The sequence below is a fragment of the Mugil cephalus genome, chromosome 19 (assembly GCF_022458985.1).
Source record: "Mugil cephalus isolate CIBA_MC_2020 chromosome 19, CIBA_Mcephalus_1.1, whole genome shotgun sequence".
Lineage (NCBI taxonomy): Eukaryota > Metazoa > Chordata > Actinopteri > Mugiliformes > Mugilidae > Mugil > Mugil cephalus.
The window spans coordinates 11,616,988-11,641,204 of record NC_061788.1 but is presented as its reverse complement, the minus strand read 5'-3'; the positions used below and the strand labels follow the sequence as shown (position 1 = coordinate 11,641,204).

General features: G+C 41.1%; 4 protein-coding genes across 5 annotated transcripts; 3 read left to right on the top strand and 1 right to left on the bottom strand.

Annotated features, from left to right (window-relative positions):
- Positions 1-1,623: 1,623 nt before the first annotated feature.
- Positions 1,624-4,159, top strand: LOC124996614 (heat shock protein beta-1-like). Its single transcript, XM_047569811.1, has 3 exons — positions 1,624-2,209; positions 2,291-2,354; positions 2,604-4,159. Exons 1-3 carry the CDS (start codon positions 1,819-1,821, stop codon positions 2,761-2,763), a joined length of 615 nt encoding a protein of 204 aa, XP_047425767.1. The 5' UTR covers positions 1,624-1,818; the 3' UTR covers positions 2,764-4,159.
- Positions 4,160-4,906: 747 nt separating this feature from the next.
- On the top strand, positions 4,907-13,456 carry taok3b (TAO kinase 3b). Of its 2 annotated transcripts, XM_047569810.1 has the most exons (9): positions 4,907-5,188; positions 5,338-5,645; positions 6,291-6,527; positions 6,674-6,802; positions 6,902-7,105; positions 7,623-7,862; positions 8,463-8,675; positions 8,950-9,132; positions 10,879-13,456. In XM_047569810.1, the coding sequence occupies exons 3-9, from the start codon at positions 6,342-6,344 to the stop codon at positions 11,038-11,040; spliced, it is 1,317 nt and encodes a 438-aa protein (XP_047425766.1). In that variant the 5' UTR covers positions 4,907-5,188; positions 5,338-5,645; positions 6,291-6,341; the 3' UTR covers positions 11,041-13,456. The 2 variants fall into 2 exon arrangements, with proteins under 2 accessions (XP_047425766.1, XP_047425765.1); XM_047569809.1 differs by having other exon boundaries at positions 4,907-5,645.
- Positions 13,457-15,273: 1,817 nt separating this feature from the next.
- On the top strand, positions 15,274-16,903 carry m17 (IL-6 subfamily cytokine M17). The gene is made up of 3 exons (XM_047570736.1): positions 15,274-15,402; positions 15,798-15,946; positions 16,043-16,903. Exons 1-3 carry the CDS (start codon positions 15,348-15,350, stop codon positions 16,505-16,507), a joined length of 669 nt encoding a protein of 222 aa, XP_047426692.1. The 5' UTR covers positions 15,274-15,347; the 3' UTR covers positions 16,508-16,903.
- A 2,195-nt stretch (positions 16,904-19,098) lies between these two features.
- On the bottom strand, positions 19,099-22,443 carry tescb (tescalcin b). The gene is made up of 8 exons (XM_047570737.1): positions 22,138-22,443; positions 21,455-21,524; positions 21,215-21,295; positions 20,961-21,100; positions 20,809-20,870; positions 20,533-20,640; positions 19,841-19,888; positions 19,099-19,684 (listed from the first exon to the last, which is right to left on the bottom strand). The coding sequence occupies exons 1-8, from the start codon at positions 22,199-22,201 to the stop codon at positions 19,607-19,609; spliced, it is 651 nt and encodes a 216-aa protein (XP_047426693.1). The 5' UTR covers positions 22,202-22,443; the 3' UTR covers positions 19,099-19,606.
- Between the last annotated feature and the right edge of the window lie 1,774 nt (positions 22,444-24,217).

Below are 24,217 nucleotides of genomic sequence, written 5' to 3'. Positions count from 1 at the left end.
AGCAAAAGTTGCATTTACCACCTTACCCTCCACAGCGGTTCCACTTACTTCTTGTAATATCTTTGTAGGAGAGGCTTCACTTGATAACGACAGACCAGATTTCATCCGTTCTGTGTCGTCCTTTGGTCAAATCATCCACCCAGAGAGTGTAGGGGTCAGTGAATATAGTCTCATCAGTCAGAGTCGACACTCAAACACACTCACAGTCTCGGAGAGTGAGTGTATTAGTATCTTCTCTAAAATATGCGTTTTCCTAGCCCATTCATACCAAAACAGTCCACTGAAATATGCTAACCGCCTTTTACAGGCTGTATTGTTTGAGATGTTTTGCATCCAGTTAAGCCCCGCCCCTCTAAAAAACTCACATTTACAAACCTTGAAGGAGTCTATACTACTAATTCCAAATACCTAAAAATCTTAATCTTATCTTAAAGAAGTTAAGATGCATTCCAAACAAATGTTTGGGTCTCGTGAGATTAAAGATGACGTATGTTTCAAATCATTTGTCACTTCAGGCCTTTTCCAGACCCTTTTCTCCTTATTCTGGTTTCGTCCATCCAGAGACAGCTGTTTATGAATGGCTTGCACCTTGTGGTGAACCCTCTGTATTGGCTCTCATGTATTATACTTGAATAATAGAATGCCTACTGTACCTCCTGGAGAGTGTTCTTTCTCTACAAGGTCCGGGCCTTTTTACGCAGCAAATCTCACTGGCTTGGTCTTGTTCTTTCTGGACTGTTCCAAATTTGGCCACTGATATTCCTGCTATCTGTCTGATGGATTTGCTTTGTCTTCGCAATCAAAGAATGGTCTGTTTCACTTGTATTCGTAGATTGTTCACAACAACAAGTTCCAATGTCACACTTGGAAACAACACCAGATCTTTTAGCTGATAAATGCTTAGTTCCTACATCTTTCCTCAATTTCAGATGCAAGGACTACCTTCATCATATCACAAAAATATGTAAATAAACAGACACGTGTATCCAATGTCTGTTTTTAACTTGCCTTAATACCTTTGACCAATTCCTTGGACGATAACAACTGAACAGGCTGCAGATATTGGCATTAATAAATGCCATCTGATTTATTCCTCTAAAGCCTACTTCATTATTTGGGCAACATATCTCCCAAGAAGATGTAGCTGTCAATGCAAAAATTCCTCACCACCACTCAACTGCGTCACTCTTTCTGTCCATTGCCTCGTCCTTCTCGTAAACACGTCTTTAACTTCATGTTTATCACGTGAAGTGGAGTTTATTTAGCTCTCTCTTCAGTCTTGGGTCTGGAAAGTGGAAGTAAGGCCGTTGTTTACTGTGCGACTCTGAATGTACGTGCCGTTCCCTCGGATAACACAGGCCTGCGATTCCTGTGGACAAAGAGCACCAGTATGTGACAGGACTGCAGAGTCCGCTGCTGAATAAACTGTCTGCTTGCTGCTTCCAGAGTCATTCACCAACAACTTGCCACAGACACTCAAGAGATATAAATACAAATGATTAGCATTATCCTCCGCATGTCCAGGGGCAACAGAGGAGTGACGCCCCGGCTCATCACATATCAAGTCATTCTCATCCCTTACATCACACTTGCTGCTTCACAAGTGTTAAAATGCATCAGCCGGGTATAAAAAGTGTGCCAGCGCAGTGTTACAGATGCCAGAGCAGCTTTCTACTCTACTCTACTGAGAACAACAAAAACAGCTGCTCGATTGTTTGGTGTCCTGGTCGTCAGTCTAGACTTGTTTGTCGGCGTGGAGCTACACGCTGTGTTGTTTCAACCACCCTTTTCCTTCATTCTGAGCTTATTTTCTAAGCTATGGGCGAGCAAAATAAAATATTACTCCGTCCTATTTTCCGCCGAGATGTGGACTGGGATCCTTTCCCAAACTGGACACAGCCGAGCCGTATCTACGCACAGGACTTTGGCCTCCCTCCTTTCCTGGAGCCTAGTGATCTGGACTGGATAGACTGGGCGAAGAAGAGACTGGCATCTTTCTCCTGGCCAGCGTTTACACAAAGTCCTCTTCTGCCTCCATTCACCAGTCAGAACCCCGAGGCAGTGGACCAAAAGTCTCTGAAGCAACTGACAGGCGGAGTATCAGAGATCCGAACGGGCCCGGACAGCTGGAAGATTAACCTGGACGTTAATCACTTCTCACCTGAGGAGATCACGATCACAACAAAGGAGGGTTACTTGCAAATTTCAGGTAAAGCCCTATCTTGTTTTCTTTACTGACCGCAAACCATGATACAGTTACAATTTTTATTATCATGTTTTTCATTTGAAGGAAACCATCAGGAAAGGCAGGATGAGCATGGACTGGTTTCAAGGTGCTTCACTCGTAAATACAAGTAGGTTTTCTGTGAGAATATGGAGAATTTTCAGACACTAGTATAAGATATTTTTATACATCTAATTAATTTATCATCAAACACTTTTAGAGCGCAAAAGATCCGCAAATTATAGACATTTCTTTGGAATTAATAGACTTACAGACACATGTTGTTATCTGGGTTAATGAGCCAAAATGTGATGAACATATCGGGACTAGTGACACATTCCCCTTGGTTCCTGTTCAACTTTCTGTTCATCTGTTCAAGGTTGCCACAGGGAGTCGACTTGCAGCACATCAGTTCATCACTGTCTGCTGACGGAGTTCTGTCCGTAGAGGCCCCGGTCCCGGGGACATCCGTCAGCAGCCCGGGCAACGAGCTCGTCATCCCGGTTCAGATCAGACAGAAGCAGGAAGATGAAAAGTGAAACTGGTAAAAGTTGTTAACAGCAACCTTTATAGCACTGACTTTAAGAAAAAGAAATAGTTTGTTGCAGCTCAATAGAGACCATTAACTGACGAGCTTGTGGGTTCCTGCCACGAGTTACTGTGTAATACTGTCATCAGCTGTAAAGTTTTGTGTCATAGTCAAAGTCATTAGTGTCAAACTAACACTGTCAAACTATAGTATACTTTAGATTTGTGAGTTTGAACCTGTGTACATTGACGTCTTAAATAAACAGTGTTGTGAAACTACCCTTACGTCATATAATCATCGACAAACAGCTTCTGCCGTTTAATAATAAAATAATGTAATGTTGTCTGTTAGCGTCTCTTCATGATTCCAGGTCACAGCGTTAATCGGAATCAGTTTAATCTGTATTGATTGGTCAATTCCTCTGGTTCTCAAATTCACCACAAGAGGGCACTTAATTTCTTTTTCCTCTTTATGAAGCTTATAGAAGTTCATTTATAGCATTTATAATAATCAGCCTCTGTTCGTCTTCCAAGTTAACTCTTGATGATTACAAAAAGATACAATTTCTATGTAAACTAGTATTAATTGCTAAAGGCAGAGTCATGAAACACAATATACTATAAATACTTAAAACTCACTTCACATGCAGTCGGTTTTGGTGACGGTTAAATGAGAGATGGATAAAGTTGTAGGTAGAAAAATGTGAGGTTACATGTACAGTAACAGCTTCATCTTTTCAAATGCAATGGACTGAAAACAGCCAAGAAAGGCAGACCCAATAAGTCAACAGTGACATCTAGCGTTGGATCAGAATATTACAAAACAAATTGATGAAAAGACGAGACCAGTGACAGTAGTGACAGTGCATGTGCAAACGGCAATGTGCAAACATTTTAGGCATTTGATCGGGCAAAAGTTCATTCGGCCGCATGGCAGCAGGCCCAGATATACGATATAAGAGTCACAAACCAAGAAAACAAGAAGAACAACAAGCCCTGTCTCTCAACATGTTGGAGGCAATTTGGGATCACAAGGAGAGAGCGAATCACCTGAGACCCTAAATTGGAACAACCTTCCAGCTGTATGTTACCTTGATTGTTAACTGTGTGGAGCATGTGTGACTTTCTTTAAAGTGTCCTTAGTTGTACCTTTACATGTGTGACTGAAGTTAAATGCTTCTTCAAAATGAAAGAAAAAAAAAACCTGGGGAACTTTTTCTTCATGACTCTTGTTTTGGGTGGCCATTGAAAAGATTCACCTTGATTTCATTTGGGGGCAAAAGCTTCTTGATTCATTTCTGTCTTTTGTTCTTCCTCGTCCACACATCAGATTAAAAAAAAAAAGACCAAAATGTCAAAAATCCCTTGAATTTACCTCTGATAATAAAGTTTGCTTTGACCAGCAGAGCCTGAGTCCACGTCTTGTTTTCCACAGCTTGTTCATCTCATTAACCTCGCACTGAAAATCAACTGGGCACATTATGAATTCAATAGATTCCAACACCTGAAACACACAGTTACTACGTGTGCTTACACGCGTTCACACATTTATGGTTTTGGCAAAATCCCAAAGATAAAGTGGGATTTGAGTTCATTTATTATAAGTTAAATTACAAGTTTAGTACTAGCAGGGAGAACAAACGTGAGCCCCAGTGCTTGTTGTCACTACGTGAGCAGAAACAAATGCTGAAGAAATTTGAAGTGGTCTTGCTTAATCAGAATTTCTTAAAATCTTATAATTGGATTCTGCTGTAGGTGAGAGTATATGAGCTGCCTGATCTTATTCTTAAATACGTTTTCCGGGCATTTCAGTACAGCTACATGAATACTGTGATTAGGTTAATATTCTTTAATTTATCTGTAATGAAAGATTGAAGGAATATGCATCATACATACACATCATACATGATTTTAAAAAGGAGATGCTTTGGTTAAATGCACTCTAAGACATCTAAGACGTTATACATTACTGATACAACTTATTTAAATCAAATACTGATCTACGTGATATTATTCTGATCACACTGGGCCATTAATTACATCTAAAAGATCTTATCCAATGTGACATTACTTCAGCCTTTTTGAGAAGTGCCTGTAGTATCGTGGTGTCTCTTTAAAGGAAGGGGGAGTGTAGAAGAGGGACAGAGGAAAGAGATGAATAGAAGGCACCAGAACCACCTACCATGACCAAGTGCGCTGTAAATGTAGGACAGAAATTCGAGTGGAATACAAACGGATCACCAAGCGACATATTCGAGGGAAAACCATGTTTGGATGTGCCTTATCTGATTCAAATATTTTTAAACATGGTGCCACATGCGATCACAGGAACACGGGAAAACTATTTTTCCTCCCAAATATCTCTTGCATTTTGAAACGGAAAAGGAGAGTGCCAGTGAAATACATCCCTGTGGTATCGTTTTTTCATTATCAATGGTAGGCATTGCATAATTCGCAGTTATCTATCGGAGCCATTTGGTTGCTCCTCTTTGGGAAGAGGAGGACGCCAGAAAAAACGACTACATCCACTGGCTGCCTTCTCGGTGGTGCCTGCAATTGTTTGGCAATGCCCTTTTCTCTCTTAGGAAGGACTTGCAGACAGTAGCGGGGGAACAAGCAGGGGAAGGATGCATTTAACGCTGGATGTGTGCTGCATTCAGGGAGATTCGGCAGTAATAGCGGCTCTGACAGAAACAGCGAGTGCGGAGGGCCTGGGAAGCACCCAGCCCCACTATCTCCTCCTTTTCCTCCCCCCCTGCAGGACCATGCTTGCGTGAGGGATGAGGCTGTGCACAGGGACACCAGGCCAGAGCTGCGGCCTACTTCTCACAAGAGCCGGTCTCTCGACTGCAAGATCTGTGAACACATTGCCACCATCAAATCAGCATCTTTGGTACGCAGCTCCCTCTCTCCGCCGTTTGCAAAAAAAATACGCTTGTGTGTACGCGCGCCGCGAGCGTGTTAGCGGATGTGTGCGTGTGTGCGCGCGCTGCCTGCGCGGCGATGAGGAGGGAGGGAAGGGGGGTGGTGGAAGGAGGGAGGGGGGGTCTGTGTTCTCAGCTGTACATCTGTAGTCATGGCAACCAGATCCTGTTAATGGATGTCATTTTTCCATCCTCGGCTTCCCTCTCTGCCTCTGCTTTTACGTGTGTGCGTTAGATTTATATGTATTCCATGTAAAAATCTGACCGATGTGTTTAACCACGGAGATTTAGTGAGTGTCAGCGATTGTAAAAGATGCACTTCCACATCCTCTCTCGACCTGAGATTGATGTCTTGATTGGTCTCAAGTCTATAGTGGCATCATATAAATGTCGGAAATGGCACAAAGGTGGCCGAGCGATTAAATCATTTTGCTTTGTGTCATCAAGAGATGATTTTAACCAAGAACAATATTAAACCACAGAATCACCTTATTTAGGATGTGCAGTTATGTGGGTTCGGGTGACCTTTTTAGTCTGCCGAATGTGTGTATGTGTTCTCTCTTTGTGCTTGTCCAGTTCCTTTTACTTCCTGCTTCCTGTATTCTTCTGTCTAGGGCATCAGGTAGATCCAGGAGCATGAGCAGGACTTTGAGCTGCGGGAGCAGATGTCTGGGTATAAGCGCATGCGGCGACAGCACCAGAAGCAGCTGATCGCCCTGGAGAACAGGCTAAAGGCCGAGATGGATGAGCATAGGCTCCGGCTGCAGAAGGAATTAGAAACACATGCAAACAACACTTACATTGAGCTGGAAAGACTGGCCAAACGCCATGCTGCTCAAACAGACAAAGAGGTACAGCCTCTACAGCAGGTGCTATTTATGAATGGGCTGGAAACTAGAGAGTGATGTAATTCAATTCAAGGCTAACTCGTGTCTCGGTGTTAAGGTAGGCAATCAATAAAGGGTGATAATTGGATTATTTTAATTTCTCTTCACAGATTAAGTCAGTTGCATCAGAAGAGAGGAGGATCCAGCAACAGATTGTTGCTCAGCAGAAGAAGGAGCTGACTACTTTCTTAGAAAACCAGAAAAAGGAATACAGACTTTGCAAAGACAAGATCAAGGAAGTAATTAACAAATAAGTTTATGTCACACATTACATCTGTTGAGCGTGTCTACTGACATACTCCTTTCACCCTCTTTGTTGCGTGTGTGTTTTATCCCAGGAGATGAATGAAGACCCTTGTACACCCAAGGAGGAAAAGCAGGAGCGTCTGTCTAGGCACAAAGAAACAATACAGCGCTCTCAGGCTGAGGAGGAAGCTCATCTTCTGGCCCAACAGAGGCTTGTCTACGACCGGAGCTGCAGGGCCCTCAAACGCCGGAGTCTCGTCAGGAAGCATGAGTTTGAACAGGAGCAACTGAGAGAGGTAATGTGATTTCCTCTCGTTACATAATATGACGTATACACAAGACTATTAGGGCAGACATAGTTTTAGCAATGACTTGCAGTTCTCAGAAGATACCTGGTCACAAGAACATGTTGGTGACCAAATAAGGCGACATCTTAAAGCTGCTGATATGACCAAACTTTCAAAAACCCTGAAGCAGTCAACCCTGAAGCAAGATACAATTTGATGGGATTGCACAGAGAAGGAATCACAAAATATTTAAACTAAGATTAATGCAAGCTGAAAAGGGTTTGATCAAGACAGTAAGATAAGTCCTGCAACTCACTCCTGCATAAAGCTGTATATCATCTGCATAGAATAGAATACAATTGTTCATTTATTTCAGCAAAAATAATCATGTGAAGTAAAAAGAAGAGGACCTAATACTGACTACTTACCTGTAGAGACACCAAATGTTATAATTACATTCAGAAATATGTGCATCAACCAACATTTGAGTAATTAAAAGTACCATGACTTCAATCTTCCCTTCCAGGAGCTGAACAAAAAGAGAACCCAAAAGGAGATGGAACATGCCCTGATGATCCGGCAGGACGAGTCCACCCAGGACCTGGAGCGCAGGCAGCTGCAGATGCTACAAAAGCTGCGCGTGGAACTCATGCGGCTGCAGCACCAGACGGAGCTCGAAAACCAGGAAGAGTACAACGGCCGGCGGCAGAGAGAACTGCATAGGAAACACAGTCTGGAGCAGCGGCAGCAGCCCAGAAACCTCAAGGTGCAGAAGTCTTCCTCTTTGCGTCTATACTGTATGTAGTCATTTAGCAAGCTCATATCTGACAAGCTTAGTTTCAAGACATTTTTAAAAGTTCATAAAAGAACGGTGACATGTTGGATTATGAATACATCACTGAGATGTGCCTTGTACTCTTAATTTTCCTATAGAAACCTCCTCAAAAGAATTAATCATGTCGATATGAGAATTGCTTCTTCCAAAATACTGTATATGCACTATGGCTTTCAAAATTTCACATATTTTCTCCTCCATTTATCCAAAGACAGTGCCAGAGAAATTCAAATCTTCAAGGCCACTGCAAAGGAATGGAAGCATTAAATGATTAATTATTTAATTAGTTAAATATCCACCTTATCTACTACAAATGCAAGGATTTACTCTACATTTAAAGGGTAGACTGAGAACGCACAAGTCAACAACTCAAACCAATCAGATGAATTAAGAGAGGCATTGAAAATACAGTCACGAAACTAAAAGTTTTATTAAGCATTCTTGTTGAACTTTATTTTGCTGCCATGTGTTTAAGTCAGATTTAATTTATTTCTGATTAACATGCAAAGAGTCTCATGTAACCCTCCTCAGACCCTGGAGATGCAGATCAAGAAACAATTCCAGGACACTTGCAAGGTGCAGAACAAGCAGTACAAAGCACTTAGGAACCATCAGATGGAGGTGTCTCCGAAAGGTGACCACAAGACCATCCTGAAGGGCTTGAAAGAGGAGCAGACACGCAAGCTGGCTATACTGGCCGAGCAGTACGAACAGAGCATCAACGAGATGATGGCTTCACAAGCGGTACGAGGGTTGTGAAGAATTTTTTCTTAAGCAGCAAAATTGGACCTTGTTCATCAATCTCATTTTGTGCTTTTATCAGGAAAACATGCTGGCTATCTACGTTTATCTTATGGTGTCATTATGTGCCCATTAGTTATTAAACATCACCAACCATCCGGATGTCCAAATTGCTATTTAACGCCACTTTTGGGACACTTTTGCTGTGATTGTTGGCCTGTAGTTTGACAAATGAGTTCTTTAACACCTTTGTCATTCTCTTCCTTGGCTATCCTAGATGCGGTTAGAAGCGGAGCAGGAAACCGAGTGCCAAGCTCTGAAGCAGCAGCTGAAACAAGAGATGGAGCTGCTGGATGCCTACCAGAGAAAAACCAAGTCACAGATGGAGACCCAACATGAGCGAGAGCAGCAGAAACTTGAGCAGAAGGTCTCCATACGGAGAGCGCACCTTGAACAGAAGGTAGGTTGAAGATCAAAGCCATCCTAACTTCCATCTCAAGATTTACTTGAAGTAAATGCAACGTGATGCCACACATTATGAAAATGACCTTAAATTTGTTATTATTACAGCAGCTTTGGGGGTTACATCCATACACCTTTGTCCTGGTATGCATTCTAAGAAACATACCAGAGTTTTTGACACACCTGGAGTCCCACTGATGCTACTTGTTGGCTGGGATGGTTACATAGATGGGGGTGGAAGTTGGGACTGTGGCATTGGAACCTTACAGTCTTTCATAAGCCGACATTAATTGAGGAAAATAGGCTGTGTTTTTTGAGACAGCCTCACCAACTGGTTGAAAGCCGAGTGTGTGGGTCTGTCTCTGGTGATAATGCTGCTGAAAAAGACATTAGCTTTACATCCTAATTGTTAGGGGTGACACGCGCGCTGCATTATGCTGCATGAATATAATATGATAAGAATTACAAAAAATGGCTGCAGCATGGCTCTATGAATGACATGGTCAGTCTGTCTCTTTGGTTGAGAATGAAAGATTTCAACTACTACTTGATGGATTATGATGACAAACATTCGTAATCCCCAAATGATGAAACGGTTGAAATTGGTCATACCAGACTTTTTCCTCTAATGACGAAAAGGAGGAAGTTTTTGTTACTTCATAGCCGTATACAGTCATGCCATCAAATTTTGAATTTACTTTATGCTACGTTGGTTTTTGACAAAATTCCTGCAAAACTAATGGCATTCTCACCATTCTCACCCACCTGTAAAACTGTTCAGTAAAGGTTAGCACATGCTAACCTGGGATGTTGAATGCATTGAATGTTTAATCTGCTTAACAGCAGCATAGAGTTTTTACTGTCATGATGTGCACGTGTTGGCATGTTGATATTAGCATTTAGCTTAAAGCTTACTGTGCATAATACATCCTCACAGGGCAGGGCTGTGAGCACGTTTTATTTGCTGACCTCAGCTGAACCCAATAGCAGAAAAGAGGTTAAAGTGAAACTTCCCTTTGCAGTGAACTGGACTTATGCACATATGGACAAAAAGGCACTGACAGAAATATTGAGCTACACAGTAAAATATTTTAAGTATACATGGGCGAAAAGGGTTCAACCACTGCAGCAGGCTAGCAGTCAGCTACCAACTAGCAACCAACAAGAAGACACGAGCTAACTAGCCTAACCAATGGTAGTAGGCAGTATGCCACACATCATTGGGGTTTTCAAAAATAAGCTGCTTGTGTGTTGTTGTTGTTGTTTATTAATTATTCATACATATTTTGAATATGATATGCATGAAAATGAAAAAATGCACCTTCAAACTGTTTGTATATCAAATCGTTTCAGTTTGCTATTGTACAGTTTAGGACAAATGAAAACAAATACTAACATTTGTCATTCAGTATTAAGTTATTCAAATAATACATAATTTATTTCAAACATGTGCATCAGTAGGGTGGCGGTAACAATTTCTGACTCTATTTATCCCTTTACTAAAATATGTTGGATTTGTGTTGTAAATGTGTATTTAAAGACATTTTAATTTATTGGGGAAAATAAAAAAAATATATAAAAAATGTCTAACCAATCAAAGATTTTGCGACACCCCTGCAGTACCTCCGTGTACCCCTTAGGGGTCACCGGCCCCCGAGTTACTGACTGTGACGTTACTGTCAACAACGCCCTTTGCTAAAAACACACATCACGCTAAAAATAAAATGCTGCTTTTTGATAACAGATTGAAGAGGAACTGGCTGCACTTCAGAAGGAGCGCACTGAAAGGATCAAGCACTTGTTGGAACGCCAGGACAGAGAAATTAATGCTTTTGACACAGAAAGTAGAAGCCTCGGCTTTGGAAGCCTGGGATCTCTGGACTTCCCCAAAGAAGACAACAGATGAAAGTGGATTTATCTTTAGAGGACAACATATCCGTGCCCTTTTCACATCCACTTGTTCGTTTGTCACGGCCACGGTGACAAAACTGGATAACTTTCTCTATTCCTTTTCTTCTCTCTTAGATATTGCATCTTCAAATCGAGATGTTACGTGCAATGAGAGCTTCTTTTGTGAAACTTTAAGGGGGAAAGTAAAACAAAAGAATCGACGACGACATGTCAATAAAAGTCAAACCTAGTCAGTGTAACTCGAAAACCTGTGTGTTCAAAAATAACAGACTCTTTCCTCCATGCCATTTCCTCCTTTTTGGTATGAATTGAATAAATCAGGAAATTTTAGTAAAATGGGCACTTTGATATGTTTAAGTAGAAACCCATCATGTTCATATGATGCTTAATGTGTGTGTTACATGGAGGGACATTGTGGAATGTGAGCTGCGGACTCCCCCGTGGTGTTAAGCTGCTTTGTCTAATTATTATTATTATTTTTTTAAACTATGAGTTTGTTCTCTTTGTTTGTTTTAATCTCTGAATGTGAATATTACTGTATGGGGTCACTGGATAGTCAGACTTTGTTCACTTTATTTTTTATTTTTTTCATTCGGTCATACTTTCATATTGTGCTTATGCATACAGTATACTGTGGTCCCTCACTTTTCTAGGCAACAGTCTTTTATTTGATATGTAGAGAATCAATTGGCATTAGCTCGATCAACCCGTTAATCACATCACAACTCAAGATCCCACTTGGTAAAACTGCTTATTATTGCATGCACTTTAAGGACAAATTCAGGTTGTGAAGTGAAGCATGAATCTGTCAGAGATTTTAGCTGTTTGTAAATAAAAGTGGTCATAGCGTTTAGTTTTTTTTTTTTCTTTTTCTTTTTTCAGTTATACAGACTATGGATACTGGACATAAGCGCCATATTTGATATGATAATTTCACAAATGCCTTTATTTAAGTTGTGCCTGAAGCAGATTTTAGTTACGTGTTTGTTATATCTATATTTTACCTACTGACGCCGGCACCATTTTGTTTTGGGTTCATCTAAACTTGTGAATCATTTAATGTTCACTTATCAAAAGTTCTTGTAAAGGAAAATGGTGAGAATTGTGCTGTATAATTTTTGATATGAATATTTGTACATGAGAATATAGCTAGAATATACAGAGGCACTGGTCTATTACTGATAACAGATCTTAATGATAAAGACTTTGCTTTGTGTTTGTTTTTTTCTTGTTTTTTTGTTTTTTGGTTTGTTTGTTTGTTTTATAATAGAGAAATGGTCATACAATAGCTCAATATATTGCTATATAAGTCAAATCACTAGACTTTCAGATTGTATAAATGCTGGTGATTGCTATTATAATATCAATGATCTTTCGCGGGATCAACGGTTCAACGAAAGCAAACACAACAACACATATGTGGGTCTGGATTGCATTTGAGTAATTAGTGTCTAATGATAAGATTTACATATTTTTCGCCATGTTCATTATGGTCATTGAACAGGTTGCACAATTATTCCATTTCTACCGAATGGAAAGATAATTGTTTGGTGCTTAATTTCTAATACCACCTTTAGCCTTGTAGTTTTTTGTCTTGGAAAGACGATTGATTTTTACAAAATGTAAAACGAGAAGCATTTTGAACCCCTCCCCCTCTCTGAGTCAAAACACAACTAAGTTTTTCAAACACTCACGACACATTTAGAGTGCCCCATGCAGTGAAAACCCTCTTAAAAATGAAGTATATGTATGGAAAAATAAATAATATTTTATCATGGGTCGGTTTTTTGAAACGCTGTTTAATATGGTGGTCTTGAATGCAGCCCTGTTATGTTTCTGACAGGTCATTTCTTTGCCTTTTTTTCTCGTTTGTTTGTTTCTTTTCATTTCAGAAACACATATTTCCTCACGGGGCTGAAAGGTGGAAGACGTCCCTTGAATTCACAGTCTATTTTAAACGGAGGAGTACAATGACGTTCAGTTTGTGAAGGCAATAGAACTCAAAACGCTCTTGTTTTACACGTCGACGCCTAAATTCAGAATTCGTTTCGACCGAACCGGGTGTGTTCTGAAGTTTGAATGGCTCCGCCAGATTTTTCAGCCTTTTACATTCTCATGAACTTTCTGAAATTTGATGAAAACGTTTCTCATATGCAGTACGGCCTTTTGTCTGGGTCACATAAAACTGAAGCCTTCGCGGACGAGTGGTTCCATAGCAAAAGTGACGCTGGGGTGCTTGAATAGGTTTGCCTGAGAGCTTCAAAACAAGTACGAACTTTACAATTTGTGTAACTTTTACGTTACTAGAAAGATGTATTTAGTTAGAATAAAGGGGACTTTCCTAAAGAACTTTATTCACCATTTCCTGTGCAGTTCAAAGACAAAATAAAAGAAGTTCTGTTGAAAAAAAAGGGAGTCTTTATCAACATCCTGCATCTTATGACAGTGCATTTCTTATTGTGTGTGGTTGAATTTCCTTCTAATGCTCTCTAATGTGGTGTGGGACTTCTCATGTTTGCTTTTTTTTAGCGTGATGAGACCGCCACGACCTATATTGCATCAAATGCTGTTTACTACAATTTACCGTAGGCTGCAAACACATGCAAGTCGAACATAATGTGTTGAAACGAGAAACTTGAAGTGGGAGCAAGAGGTGAGAGGGAAGTTGCTCCGCAAGCCGTCCAGTTTCCTTACATTTCGGGGCAAGCTTGCAAGATTTAAGCGCCGAATGTGGGCCTTTTTGGCACCTCTGTACTGTATATGCTGGCAGGAATCCGACTGTAGTTTCCTTGAACTGTCAACGCTTGTGGCGCCATCTGTATCGGTTGCCCACCTCACCACAACCCCTCTTTTATCCCCTGGGGCAACTGGAAAGCCCCGAAGTTGGCAAGAGAGTGGTTAGACTTTACCTGAAGCAGTGCTGACACGGTTGCGGCGGGTTGAGTTCCCCACGTCTTTTCTTGAGTAGTGAGTGGTTTGACAACACTGTCTGATGTGTTAAAACCAAGACGCAAGTGCCATCAAGAAACGTGGAGTTCATGTCAACAGCCGTTTCACTTTCACAGCAAACTCAACCTGTCGCTTCCACTCAGGGCAACACTTTTCCTGTACCACACTCTGACCTCTACTGAACCCTGTGATGCAGACAACTTGGTGAACACAACACAAGCAGCAGAAAATGACCGTCAATCCTAGGGTCAGTGACTAAATGACTAGTCACTATGTAAAAAATCCAACTTGTGTTATTGTCACAAATGATTACAATTGCAGTTCCTCCCCTCATGCACCACAATATGTCACAATGCACTCATCCTCTGACGTGAGCCTTGCCTGTAAGCAGCTTAAACTTGCCGAGTGATGAAACTTGTTGGTTGCCTAGTTTGCAGGCCCACTCCTTTTACGCACTGATAAAAGTCTCTGATTGACAAATGCATTTCCTGTGACCTTGGCCATCTTTTTATGGGTTGCCGTGTGAAAATATTTGTGACACATGCTGCGTGGGGAGTGGCTTTAACGGTTACTGACAGAAACTGAAATCATTTTGCAAAATAAAGAGAACTGTCCACATTTCACATGTTCTTTACAAATATCTAGGAGTTTGGTGATTACATTATTACGCAACAGTGTTGTGTTGTTGGGTTGAAAGGTCCAAATTATCATGTTACAGTGTCAATGTCTTCTACTGAATTCAAATAACTTGGCAGGTTTCTTAAGGCACCTTTGCTGTTTTAAAAAGTAGAAAGATGCATCGTCGGTGTACAGCTTTGTGCAGTGTGGATCCTCTTTCACAAACGTAACTTTTTACCATCTCACCCACGCTCTTGAGTGTAGGTTGGTGAATTGTGTCAATGGGTTGTCTGATCTCACTACTTAACTTATTTATATATGTGTCTGACACTTTCTTCTAAATTCAGCAGATCAACCTTCCTCAAGAGATATAAATAGACCAGCTAAGTGAACATTTTTTCCCTTCAAGAACAAAACGGAAGTGCCTTTTAAAAATGGTTATGCTACACTGCTTTATGCTCATTCATACATGCCCCTACATGCCCCTACACAGGGCAGACATGAACGGACATCGTCCACTTGTTCGACAATGGAGAAAGGAGAAGAAGAAGAATAAGAAAAAAAACGGCACTTCTGAACGAGAGGAGGAAATTCTGGGAAATTTGGTTGCCTCACAAAGAGCACGTCATTTCCCCCTGTGACATGTGTGGTTTCTGTGTTTAAAAAAAAAAAAAAGTTTTAAAAGAGTGTGATTATGACGAGTCCGCACAATTTGCCTGTGATACCGAGAGGAGAATGAATGGTCATGTAAAGAGTATGAATTTTCAACAGTTTATGGGAACAGCAGCAAGTAAGTGCCCCTGCCTCTACCTTTTATTTAAAAATAAAACAACCTTAACCACATCTCCTTGCCATTGCATGCTTTAGTGGTTATTTTCGGTGTCTTGTAGCGCTTGTGAAACTAACTGAAATTTGCAGTTTCCTGCATCAGTGTCACAAAATAGTAACTTTTAGTAGAGTATTTAAAGTAGTTCTCAACGTGCTGTGCATCGCTTTAGAAAACGACTGAACTGATAATGCAGCTTCTCAGGCTGGTGTTGCTCTTTTTCTCACTTGCTGTTGCTTAGTGCTTGCTTGTGGCAAAATGTATTTTTGTCTTTCTTGCGCCGCACTTGTGGTTTTAAAATGAAGTTCCCCCCCGACCCATGGTTATGTAGGATAACTGACCAGTTTCTTTCTCCTCAGCATTATTGTCTCTCCTGCTGCTTATGGCTGTTGCTTCAACAAGAACTGTGGCAGCAAGCAGAAGCCAGCTGTGTGCGAATGACATGCAGCAGAATTTGAAGCTCTCCAGACTCACACACAAGGAAGCTGCCACCCTGTCCAAAACATATGTGAGTACAGGTGTAAACCTGCTATGTCTTTGTTTTTTTGTTTTTTTTTTTACAAAATAATATGCTAACAGTCGTATGTTCTTTGTTTTCTTGCAGATAACCTCTCAAGGTGAAATGTTTGAGTCCTTCTGTAAAGTGGCAGTTACCGGCATCCCTGATCCCAACATATCGGGGATGGAGCCCTCAGAGAGGATAGTGAGCATCTACTCTCACCTCCAAGCCTTCTTCCCACATTTCAACCGAGTGCTCGAGCAGCAGACAGACTTACAGCCACCTGAAAGCCCGCTGCTGGCTCAAATCAAACGAGTCACTGCACGCAGCAAGTCCCTGGCAAGCCGCATAAAAAACTTGTATCAGATCCTCTTCCCAAACCTGCCTGCACCAGAGCCAGCGGGGGGGCCGACAACACTACCTCCATCTCAGAACATCTTCCAGCAGAAGGTCTACGGCTGCGTGCTCCTGAAGACCTACAAGGAGCTTGTCGCAAATGTTTCGAAAGAACTGAGGACTCTAAAAAACAAAGTCTGCAGAAGGGGGGCGAGGATGAACACACTCTTCTGAGGATGACCTGAGACTGGCCGTAGAGAGTCAGTATCCAGCAGCACTTTACTCACTGGTTGAGATTTATAAATAATATGTGAGTATGAAGGTGGCCGGTACATCAGTATAATGAAGCCTATTTATGTTATTTAATATTTATTTTCTTATGTGTTTCTTGAAAGAGGAATGCTGTTAAAAGCTTGCATACATACAGCATATCTATGCAAGCTACATATATTTAATTTGTGTTGCATTTCAGATTCTATGTTAATATAAATTTACTTTCTATACAAAGAATTATCAAACAGATACTTTGCAGTTGATTTGTCATTTTCTTTGTGTGCACCGTTTTCATGCATTACACGCGCCTTGTCATGTTGGACTTTTTGGATTTAAAATAAATCGAAACAAAACATACGTTTCAGCGCAACTTTAATTCCGAGGAGATGAATCGCCGTGGCTTGTGAGGCATCATGTGTTGTTTTGTGCACAGAACTGCTCCATCCAGAGAGGTTAAAAGAAAATCAGGAAGCTGCTGAGACGCTGACTGTGTGATATCAGCTCAGAATGACGCATGTGTTCGACATCAGGGTGCATCAGATAGGAAAGATTTCGTGAAACCGGCGGGCCGTCTGGCCGGTCACAAGGTGTGGGTGTGTGTGGGTCAAGTAACTGTAAGTGTCAACGGTGTGTGGCGTGCATACTTGCAGCCTAATATAGCTGAAGATGCAACCGTGTGACATGCGTGGAGGAGGATTGCAGGGGAAAAAAAAGCTGAAATGCCGCAGAAGCACTCGTATTTGAATAGATGAACCAGTCATCACATAGATAGCGAATACTTGGATTGAAATTAAGTAATTCTTAGGCAAACTTTTTTCAAGTCACAAGCTCTCAGGAAACTGGAAGTAGATGGGGGATTCACTCTGGGTCATGAATCAAGTTCCCTGTTATAACTCTGTCTTATTTAAAGCACAAACACAGAGGGTACCTCAGGGCAGCAGGCGTCCTTCAGTGTACATTAATCACTTATTTTCACTGCCTCCTTAAAACTTTACATCTCCTCTGTGGTGATGACGTTTGCCCTACAGAGTCAAGTCATCCAGAGTCTCAATTCCACCTGACTCACATCTTTGTTTTCTGTATATTTGAGGGGTGGAAAACCATAACCTGTGCAGCTTTGTTGGTGACACACCGCACGAGCAAACCCCAACAGAGCCCGGGTCTTGTTACAGCTGCTGCGACCACAGAATCACCTGTTCAACCGTTTGCTGCCGTTGTTTATGTGGAGTGCATCGAGCTTTTGTCATGAATGAACTTTCACACTCAAACACAGACGCGGGGGATCGTGATTATTACTCAGATCACTCCTTGAGGCATGTGACTGACGGTACGACCAGCTTTGGGAGGCTTGACGCAAACTATGCAAAGGCGTGTCCCCACGATGGAAACTGCTTGTTAACCTGCTTTCGTGTGATCAGTGCTCTATCCTATTTGCAGCAAAAAAAAAAAGCCAAACAGGTCCTGTAAAAAATAGATAAATATTAAACCTGATAGATTATAATCACAAGTTTTACCAATTATAAACTCTAACCGGTGCAATATCATATCTTAGGATGTAACATGACAAGCTTCTAAAAATCTAAATGATACAGTTTTCAGACTGTAGTGTTTAATCAAATAATTTCATTAGATAATAATAATAATTAAGAAGCACCTAGAATATCTGCATATGATACAGTTTTATCATCTGAATAGTTGCGGTATCTGCTGTAGAATCAGGTGCGAGCTCATCATCATTTTACGTGCAGTGCACGTTTTCACCAATAGGGGGACCTATACACCCATTACTAAATACAACAGCACTATACGAGTAAAAGAGCACAGGTTCAAAGAAACAATGGAAAGCATTTACGAGATTAAAGCCTTTAAAGCATTTATTATTATTATTTTTTGATATGTTGAGCCTGTTATTTTTGATTGTTGACTCAGTTTATTGACACAAGAAGGAGACGACTAACGGGTGTGACACCCGGAGCCTGTGACCAAAATCAAACAGTGGCTACTGCACATGGAACCTTGAAACAAGTGTTATGAGCTGAAGATTATCTTCAACTTTTAACTGATTTAAAAAGTTTTAGCAGTATGATGCTGTAAATGTCTGCACTTTAGTATAAATTGTTGGACTAGCAAGGCCCTGTGGTCTGATATGAAACCTGCAGCATCACTGTCTGTCACTGAGGCTGCCCACTGAATAACTATGTAGCTCAACGTGCACCGTCACTGTTAGAGAGTCTCAAGTATGTGACTGTATTTCCACGAATCATTCATTCTCAGGGTACATTGACTTTTCTGAGAAATCCCTGTCAGCTCTCACTATCGGTTCCAACATTCAAGCTGACCAAATGTTTTCCAAACTGCACGTGCGCATTTAAAATGTAACCATGATCGTCGCATGGCGATGCACACACTGATAAATGTACCTGACTAAACGAAAACGCGTAGTGTGACTATTTTTAAAATTAGGAGTAATTGCATTCTGCCTTGAAGCATTTTATATTGCACGACAGCACTCCCGTTTCCTTTTTATCAGAAATCCACACATGCACTGAAGCCGGGTCGGTCTCACGGGGTCTTTTATTGTGCAAATATAGTGTGCAGAGCATGCACCAAGGGTCATATTTGTGACACGAGTAAAAGGCATTTCAAGTTAATGTCTGAATATTATTAGATACATTTCAAGACAAACCTTTACATCCCTGATTATTGAGTTAATAATGTAAAGCAACAACATCTTTAAAGGTTCTTCAAAGAGTCATGTCTGCATGCATAGAGTCATTCTGTCTGTTAGCCAGACATGGATCTGATTATTATTGCTTTATCCGTTTATTCATAGGTGCATAATATTTTCTGATTATCTCGTTTTATTGCGTGTAATAAAATAAATGCTTCTAACACATCCACAAAATACACATTGTCTTTGGACTTGCATAGTTATTCAAACATGGTTAAGGCATATTTTCAGTGATAGCAACTACAGAAACAACATACAGGTAAAGCTACAGTGAAAGTGTAGTTCTGTGACTCTTCTGGGAGTCACTCCATTATTGTAGTGTACAAACCTCATTTACACAGCGTCGTCGTGTCCATATTCAAAAAGCGGATGTTCATCTTTGACTCAATTTCAAATTCAATCAGCAACTGCAAAATACGGTTTTACATTACTTCAAGCTCACCCCACTTCAAGGCGGTATGATCCACATTAATGACTTTACATCTGGATGCAGTTTTGAAGTATGCTGACTGGCGAGGACATAACTTTAGCAAACAAACATAATGTGTATTCTGTGTACCAACCTTGTCGAAATGCTCGAAGGTGATTCCCTCGTAGAATTCATCAGGTTCCTGTGTATCAAATGAAGAGAAGTTACGAAGTTTGTCCAGGCAAATAATGAAACTTAAAGTGGTATTCTGAAAGATTTCCATTTAAATAAATTTGCATAAGAATAAGAAATCACAGTGAGGATTGAGTCTACAGCTCACTGTTGAAATTTGTGCAAAACTTATATACTGCTGGGGAAGGTGCTGCATTGAGTTACCACTATGAAAGCAAACATTTCCTACTGATGAAGCCTCACATAAAAAACACAGACAATAAAGGAATAGTTTTGCATTTCTTTTTCTGATAGTGCATCAGTTTGAAATATTTCAGGGAGCAATGGAACAACAAGAAGCGGTCACAGTGATCCGTTACATGAAGATCTGCAGACCTCCAGTTTATCAGCAAGGTGAACGAAACTCCATTCACTGAACCTTGCTGTTTGCAGACTGGTTCCACGAATAGCATACAGCCAGATGCAGGGTGACTTCTTTATTATTACTATTGTTTGTTCTGCTGCCTGCAGAAATCAATCACGGAGCTGTAGTATCAACCTGCAGTAACTACAGGGCGTGGTTGAGTCAGCCAGGACTGAAAAGTGTTTAAAAATGAAAAGCTGCTGTTAAGCTATGTTGAGACTGCTACTGTAGCTCAACTGTACATTACATACCATGTGACCCATTGAAATGCTGGCCACCTCCAGCATGGCTGCATCAGCAATGCTTTTGGCTGTTTCCTTCTCAAGGGTCCCGCTACGAGACAACAGCTCCTCCACCACCTGGACAGATGTGAACAACAGTTGAAATAAAAGAAGATTTAAAAAATACGTCAACAAGACTGAGGAAATTAAATGTCTCCTCTCTGGCCTCATTAGCTGCAAACTGAGTGTGTTGCAGTAAGGCACGTAATAGGGGAGAGGCTCCACAGTATGGAGTTACATGCTTACATGTCGGTATTCCTCAAGGGTTATGGTCCCGTCATTGTCAGTGTCGTGCATGTTGAACAAAACTGCAGAGAGAACAAACAAAGCCATCACTCCGACAGCCACGCATAACATCAAGAAATGCATCATTTATTTTCATTTATTTGAAGACGCACATCTCAGTTTCTCCCTCCTGACGTTCTCACGCTGCTCGTTCGTCATGTGCAGCGACGGAGGCCTGAAGTGAGACATGACGACCAGGAATTCTTCAAAGCCGATCTCCTCGACCGTCCCTCCACCGTTCTGACGGATGTTTCTGAAGAGACACGCCAAGAGCTAATTGCAATTCTTAAAATGTTTCAAGTAGCTGGTTGCGCTGCTTCGTAAATCATATCATGTTAGAGGTAAGAACCTGGTACATTTACGGTACCTTCTGTCAAAGAAAGCCTCTACGATCTGGGCACGGATCGGATTACATGCTAGGTCTGGGATTTCATTGAAGTGTTCTCTCCTGTGGGCGTTAAGAGGAATTCAACAGTTATAAGACATGCATGTATGTTGTGACAGGTAGCCTGTCGAGCAGGTTTCCCATTCCAGAGAAAGGTGTCACGAGAAGAAGAAACCACATTTGCATAAAGAATACGGATACAAATCATAAGGATAATCTCACCTTAGAGTCTCTTGATTGTGGCTCAACTGTTTGAATCTTTTATGCAGGACGCCAATCTGCTCGAAAGAAACTGAAAACCAAGAGGAGTCACATTTGAGTTGAGCCACCTGTGCGCACACAAAGACTACCCACAATGATTTGTTTGCTGAGAATATGAGAGCAGCAGCTATTTCTACATTATTGTGTGCGGTCAAAGCAGCACGTTTGAATATTCATATTACATGTAAACCACTGTAGACACTTAGACTTTGACACTCCCCTCCCTTTTCTAAAAAAAGCACTACTCTATCATTTGAATTCATATATTTCTCTGGTGATCTATTATTAACTAGAACCCCCTCTGTCAACAGGGTGAAGTTACACATCCATTAACTTTCACTCTAAATTATTCATAGCGACTGCACCACACAGACTGGTTTACCTTTTAGTCGGGGATACAAGACATGTGTGATTACAGCTAATAATAATATTTGCTTAACACACACACACACACACCCACGCACCCACACAATAAATAAATAAATAAATAATAGCCGGATACAGCCTTTAAGATGAGACTGGGTTAATATTATGATACTTCCGTTACAGCGAGCTCATGTTTGCTTCCTTTGATTCAGACCGGAGGCGATTTAAAAATAAAAAAACAAAAATAACTACAGACAATAATAATTCTTATTACTCACAGCCCGTCTTTTCAGCCAGATCGATGTATTCTTGATGGCCAGGTGCGGACTGTAGTGCACCCATAGCTCATCCCCCAAAAATAACGCTCTCCCCGCGATAATAGTTCAGTCTCAAGACGGGTCACACGCACGAAACGAGACTGGGATCGAGCTGGATCTCATCCGAAAAGCATGTTGAGGGACAATCCACATCCACCTGAGCCTTTAACGTCACGGATCCCGGACTCCTCACACCTCTTCTTCCCCGGCGTCTGGTCGCTCAGCAGGTCTCATCCTCCGCAAACAGCGCAGGCCACTTCCGCAACTACCGTCCCGATGACGACACGCGCGGTAACAACAGGCGGCAGGACTCAATTATTCTTTCAGAAAAGAATTCAGAGGCTGCAGCCGCTCACCGAGACCTGTTTGTTGACTTTCGTACATTAAGTGCATATCCATTGTCATCGCACAATACAGGGTCAGGCTTAGGGTTAGTTCCACAGGTGGATCAACCTGTTGCTTGCCCGCAACAAGGCATGTTTTTAATAAAAAAAAAAAAAAAAGGTGCAAGCAGCTTTTTCAGTTCTGCAGATTAGATCTTACCTAAGATAGGATGTTGTCCAGGTAAACCTGTTGGTTTGCTGAATGACGCCCTCCCGTTTTTCTACAATTCTTGGTTCTGTAATGGCACACTGAAGGCCTGAAACTCCCCAGACTCAAGGTAGGAAAGTTTTTAGATAGTGATTTAAAGACATTAACAGAAGGGCTTTACAGTTTTACACAGATGTCTTTCAAACTAAAACTAAAATTCTTGAATCAGGCTGAGTTAAATTTAATCGAAGTACAAGTTTAAAGAGACCATGATACACAAGACATGAAGAATATTTCTATTTAATTTAGTCGCGTATACATAGAAACGTTCTGAGAGACCATTAAACAGGCAGGTCCAACCTCACCTCAAGGTCCATTTATCAGCCTCCCCAGAGCTTTCAGTTACATTTCGTGTCACAGTTTTTGTCAGCAGACAGGTTTTTGTCAGGCGTTGCATAAAATAAATTCAGTTTTCACTATATATTTTTTCTATCCCCCTAAAGACTCAAGACTCAAAATTAATATGCGATCGCATGACTGAAAGCTCCAGAAACGGCTCCTAAGTCAATACGTGGTGACGGGAACAAACTTAATGCTTCATGAGATTAAAGGTCAGATGCTCAGTAGTGTTATTTGTGGCCAGTTCCGTATTGATTTCTTACATCACGAGCAAACTCCTTTATGAGGACCTTCTATGGGAGAAGGAGTTTCTCTGACATTTGACAGGGTTGAGAAATAGTTAGTAGATAGATACTTTATTAACCTCAAACTGGGAACTTCAACTGTTGTAGCAACAATTTACAGGCATTCAACATACTATAATTTGAAAAAAATCTACATTTTCTACAAGAATAATAAAATAATTTAACATTAAAATGCAATTGCAATGAAATGAAATGAAATTACACCAACAAAAAAACAAAACAACAATGTGCAATATGTGCCAGTTACAGGAAGTCCAGTGTCATCAGTCACCAACAGATGAGGAGTTGTGCAGACTGATGGCTTGTGGCAGGAGAGATTTCCTGTGGCATTCCTTGAGACAATGAAGTTGTCTGGGCCTTTTAGAGAAGGCGTTCCGTTGTCTGCCTGTTACATGGTGGAGAGGGTGCTCATGGTTATCCATGACTGACAACAGTTTGTTCAGTGTCCTCCTCTCCACCACTGATTCAAATGTCTCCTGTCTGCAGCCAGCGACGGAGCCAGCCTCCCTCATCAGTTTATTCAGTCTCTGGCTGCAATGCTGCTCCCCCAGCAGACCGTGACGGAGAAAAAGGGTGCAGGCCGCAACAGACTGGTGAGATTTCCACTGAAGAACCTCAGCTTCCTCAGGAAATAGTTGACCGAGCTTATCTTCTTCATCCACACCTATTACCATGTCCGAACAAGCTTATCTAACATTTGCATGTTCAGACATACATATTTATTTTCTTTCTATTATTGTAACCACCAGACACAGAAAGGAATCCAGATTTAACTATCACTGATCGAATCATAAGACAAGACATTT

Coding starts and splice junctions, on each gene's coding strand:
- LOC124996614 (XM_047569811.1), top strand. CDS start 1,819: ATGGGCGAGCAAAATAAAATATTACTCCGTCCTATTTTCCGCCGAGAT. Junction 2,210..2,290: donor GGGTTACTTGCAAATTTCAG/GTAAAGCCCTAT, acceptor TTTCATTTGAAG/GAAACCATCAGGAAAGGCAG. Junction 2,355..2,603: donor TGCTTCACTCGTAAATACAA/GTAGGTTTTCTG, acceptor CATCTGTTCAAG/GTTGCCACAGGGAGTCGACT.
- taok3b (XM_047569810.1), top strand. CDS start 6,342: ATGTCTGGGTATAAGCGCATGCGGCGACAGCACCAGAAGCAGCTGATC. Junction 6,528..6,673: donor CTGCTCAAACAGACAAAGAG/GTACAGCCTCTA, acceptor TTCTCTTCACAG/ATTAAGTCAGTTGCATCAGA. Junction 9,133..10,878: donor GAGCGCACCTTGAACAGAAG/GTAGGTTGAAGA, acceptor TTTTGATAACAG/ATTGAAGAGGAACTGGCTGC.
- m17 (XM_047570736.1), top strand. CDS start 15,348: ATGAATGGTCATGTAAAGAGTATGAATTTTCAACAGTTTATGGGAACA. Junction 15,403..15,797: donor GTTTATGGGAACAGCAGCAA/GTAAGTGCCCCT, acceptor CTTTCTCCTCAG/CATTATTGTCTCTCCTGCTG. Junction 15,947..16,042: donor CCACCCTGTCCAAAACATAT/GTGAGTACAGGT, acceptor GTTTTCTTGCAG/ATAACCTCTCAAGGTGAAAT.
- tescb (XM_047570737.1), bottom strand. CDS start 22,201: ATGGGTGCACTACAGTCCGCACCTGGCCATCAAGAATACATCGATCTG. Junction 21,296..21,454: donor CACAATCAAGAGACTCTAAG/GTGAGATTATCC, acceptor TAACGCCCACAG/GAGAGAACACTTCAATGAAA. Junction 19,889..20,532: donor GCATTTCAATGGGTCACATG/GTATGTAATGTA, acceptor TTTGATACACAG/GAACCTGATGAATTCTACGA.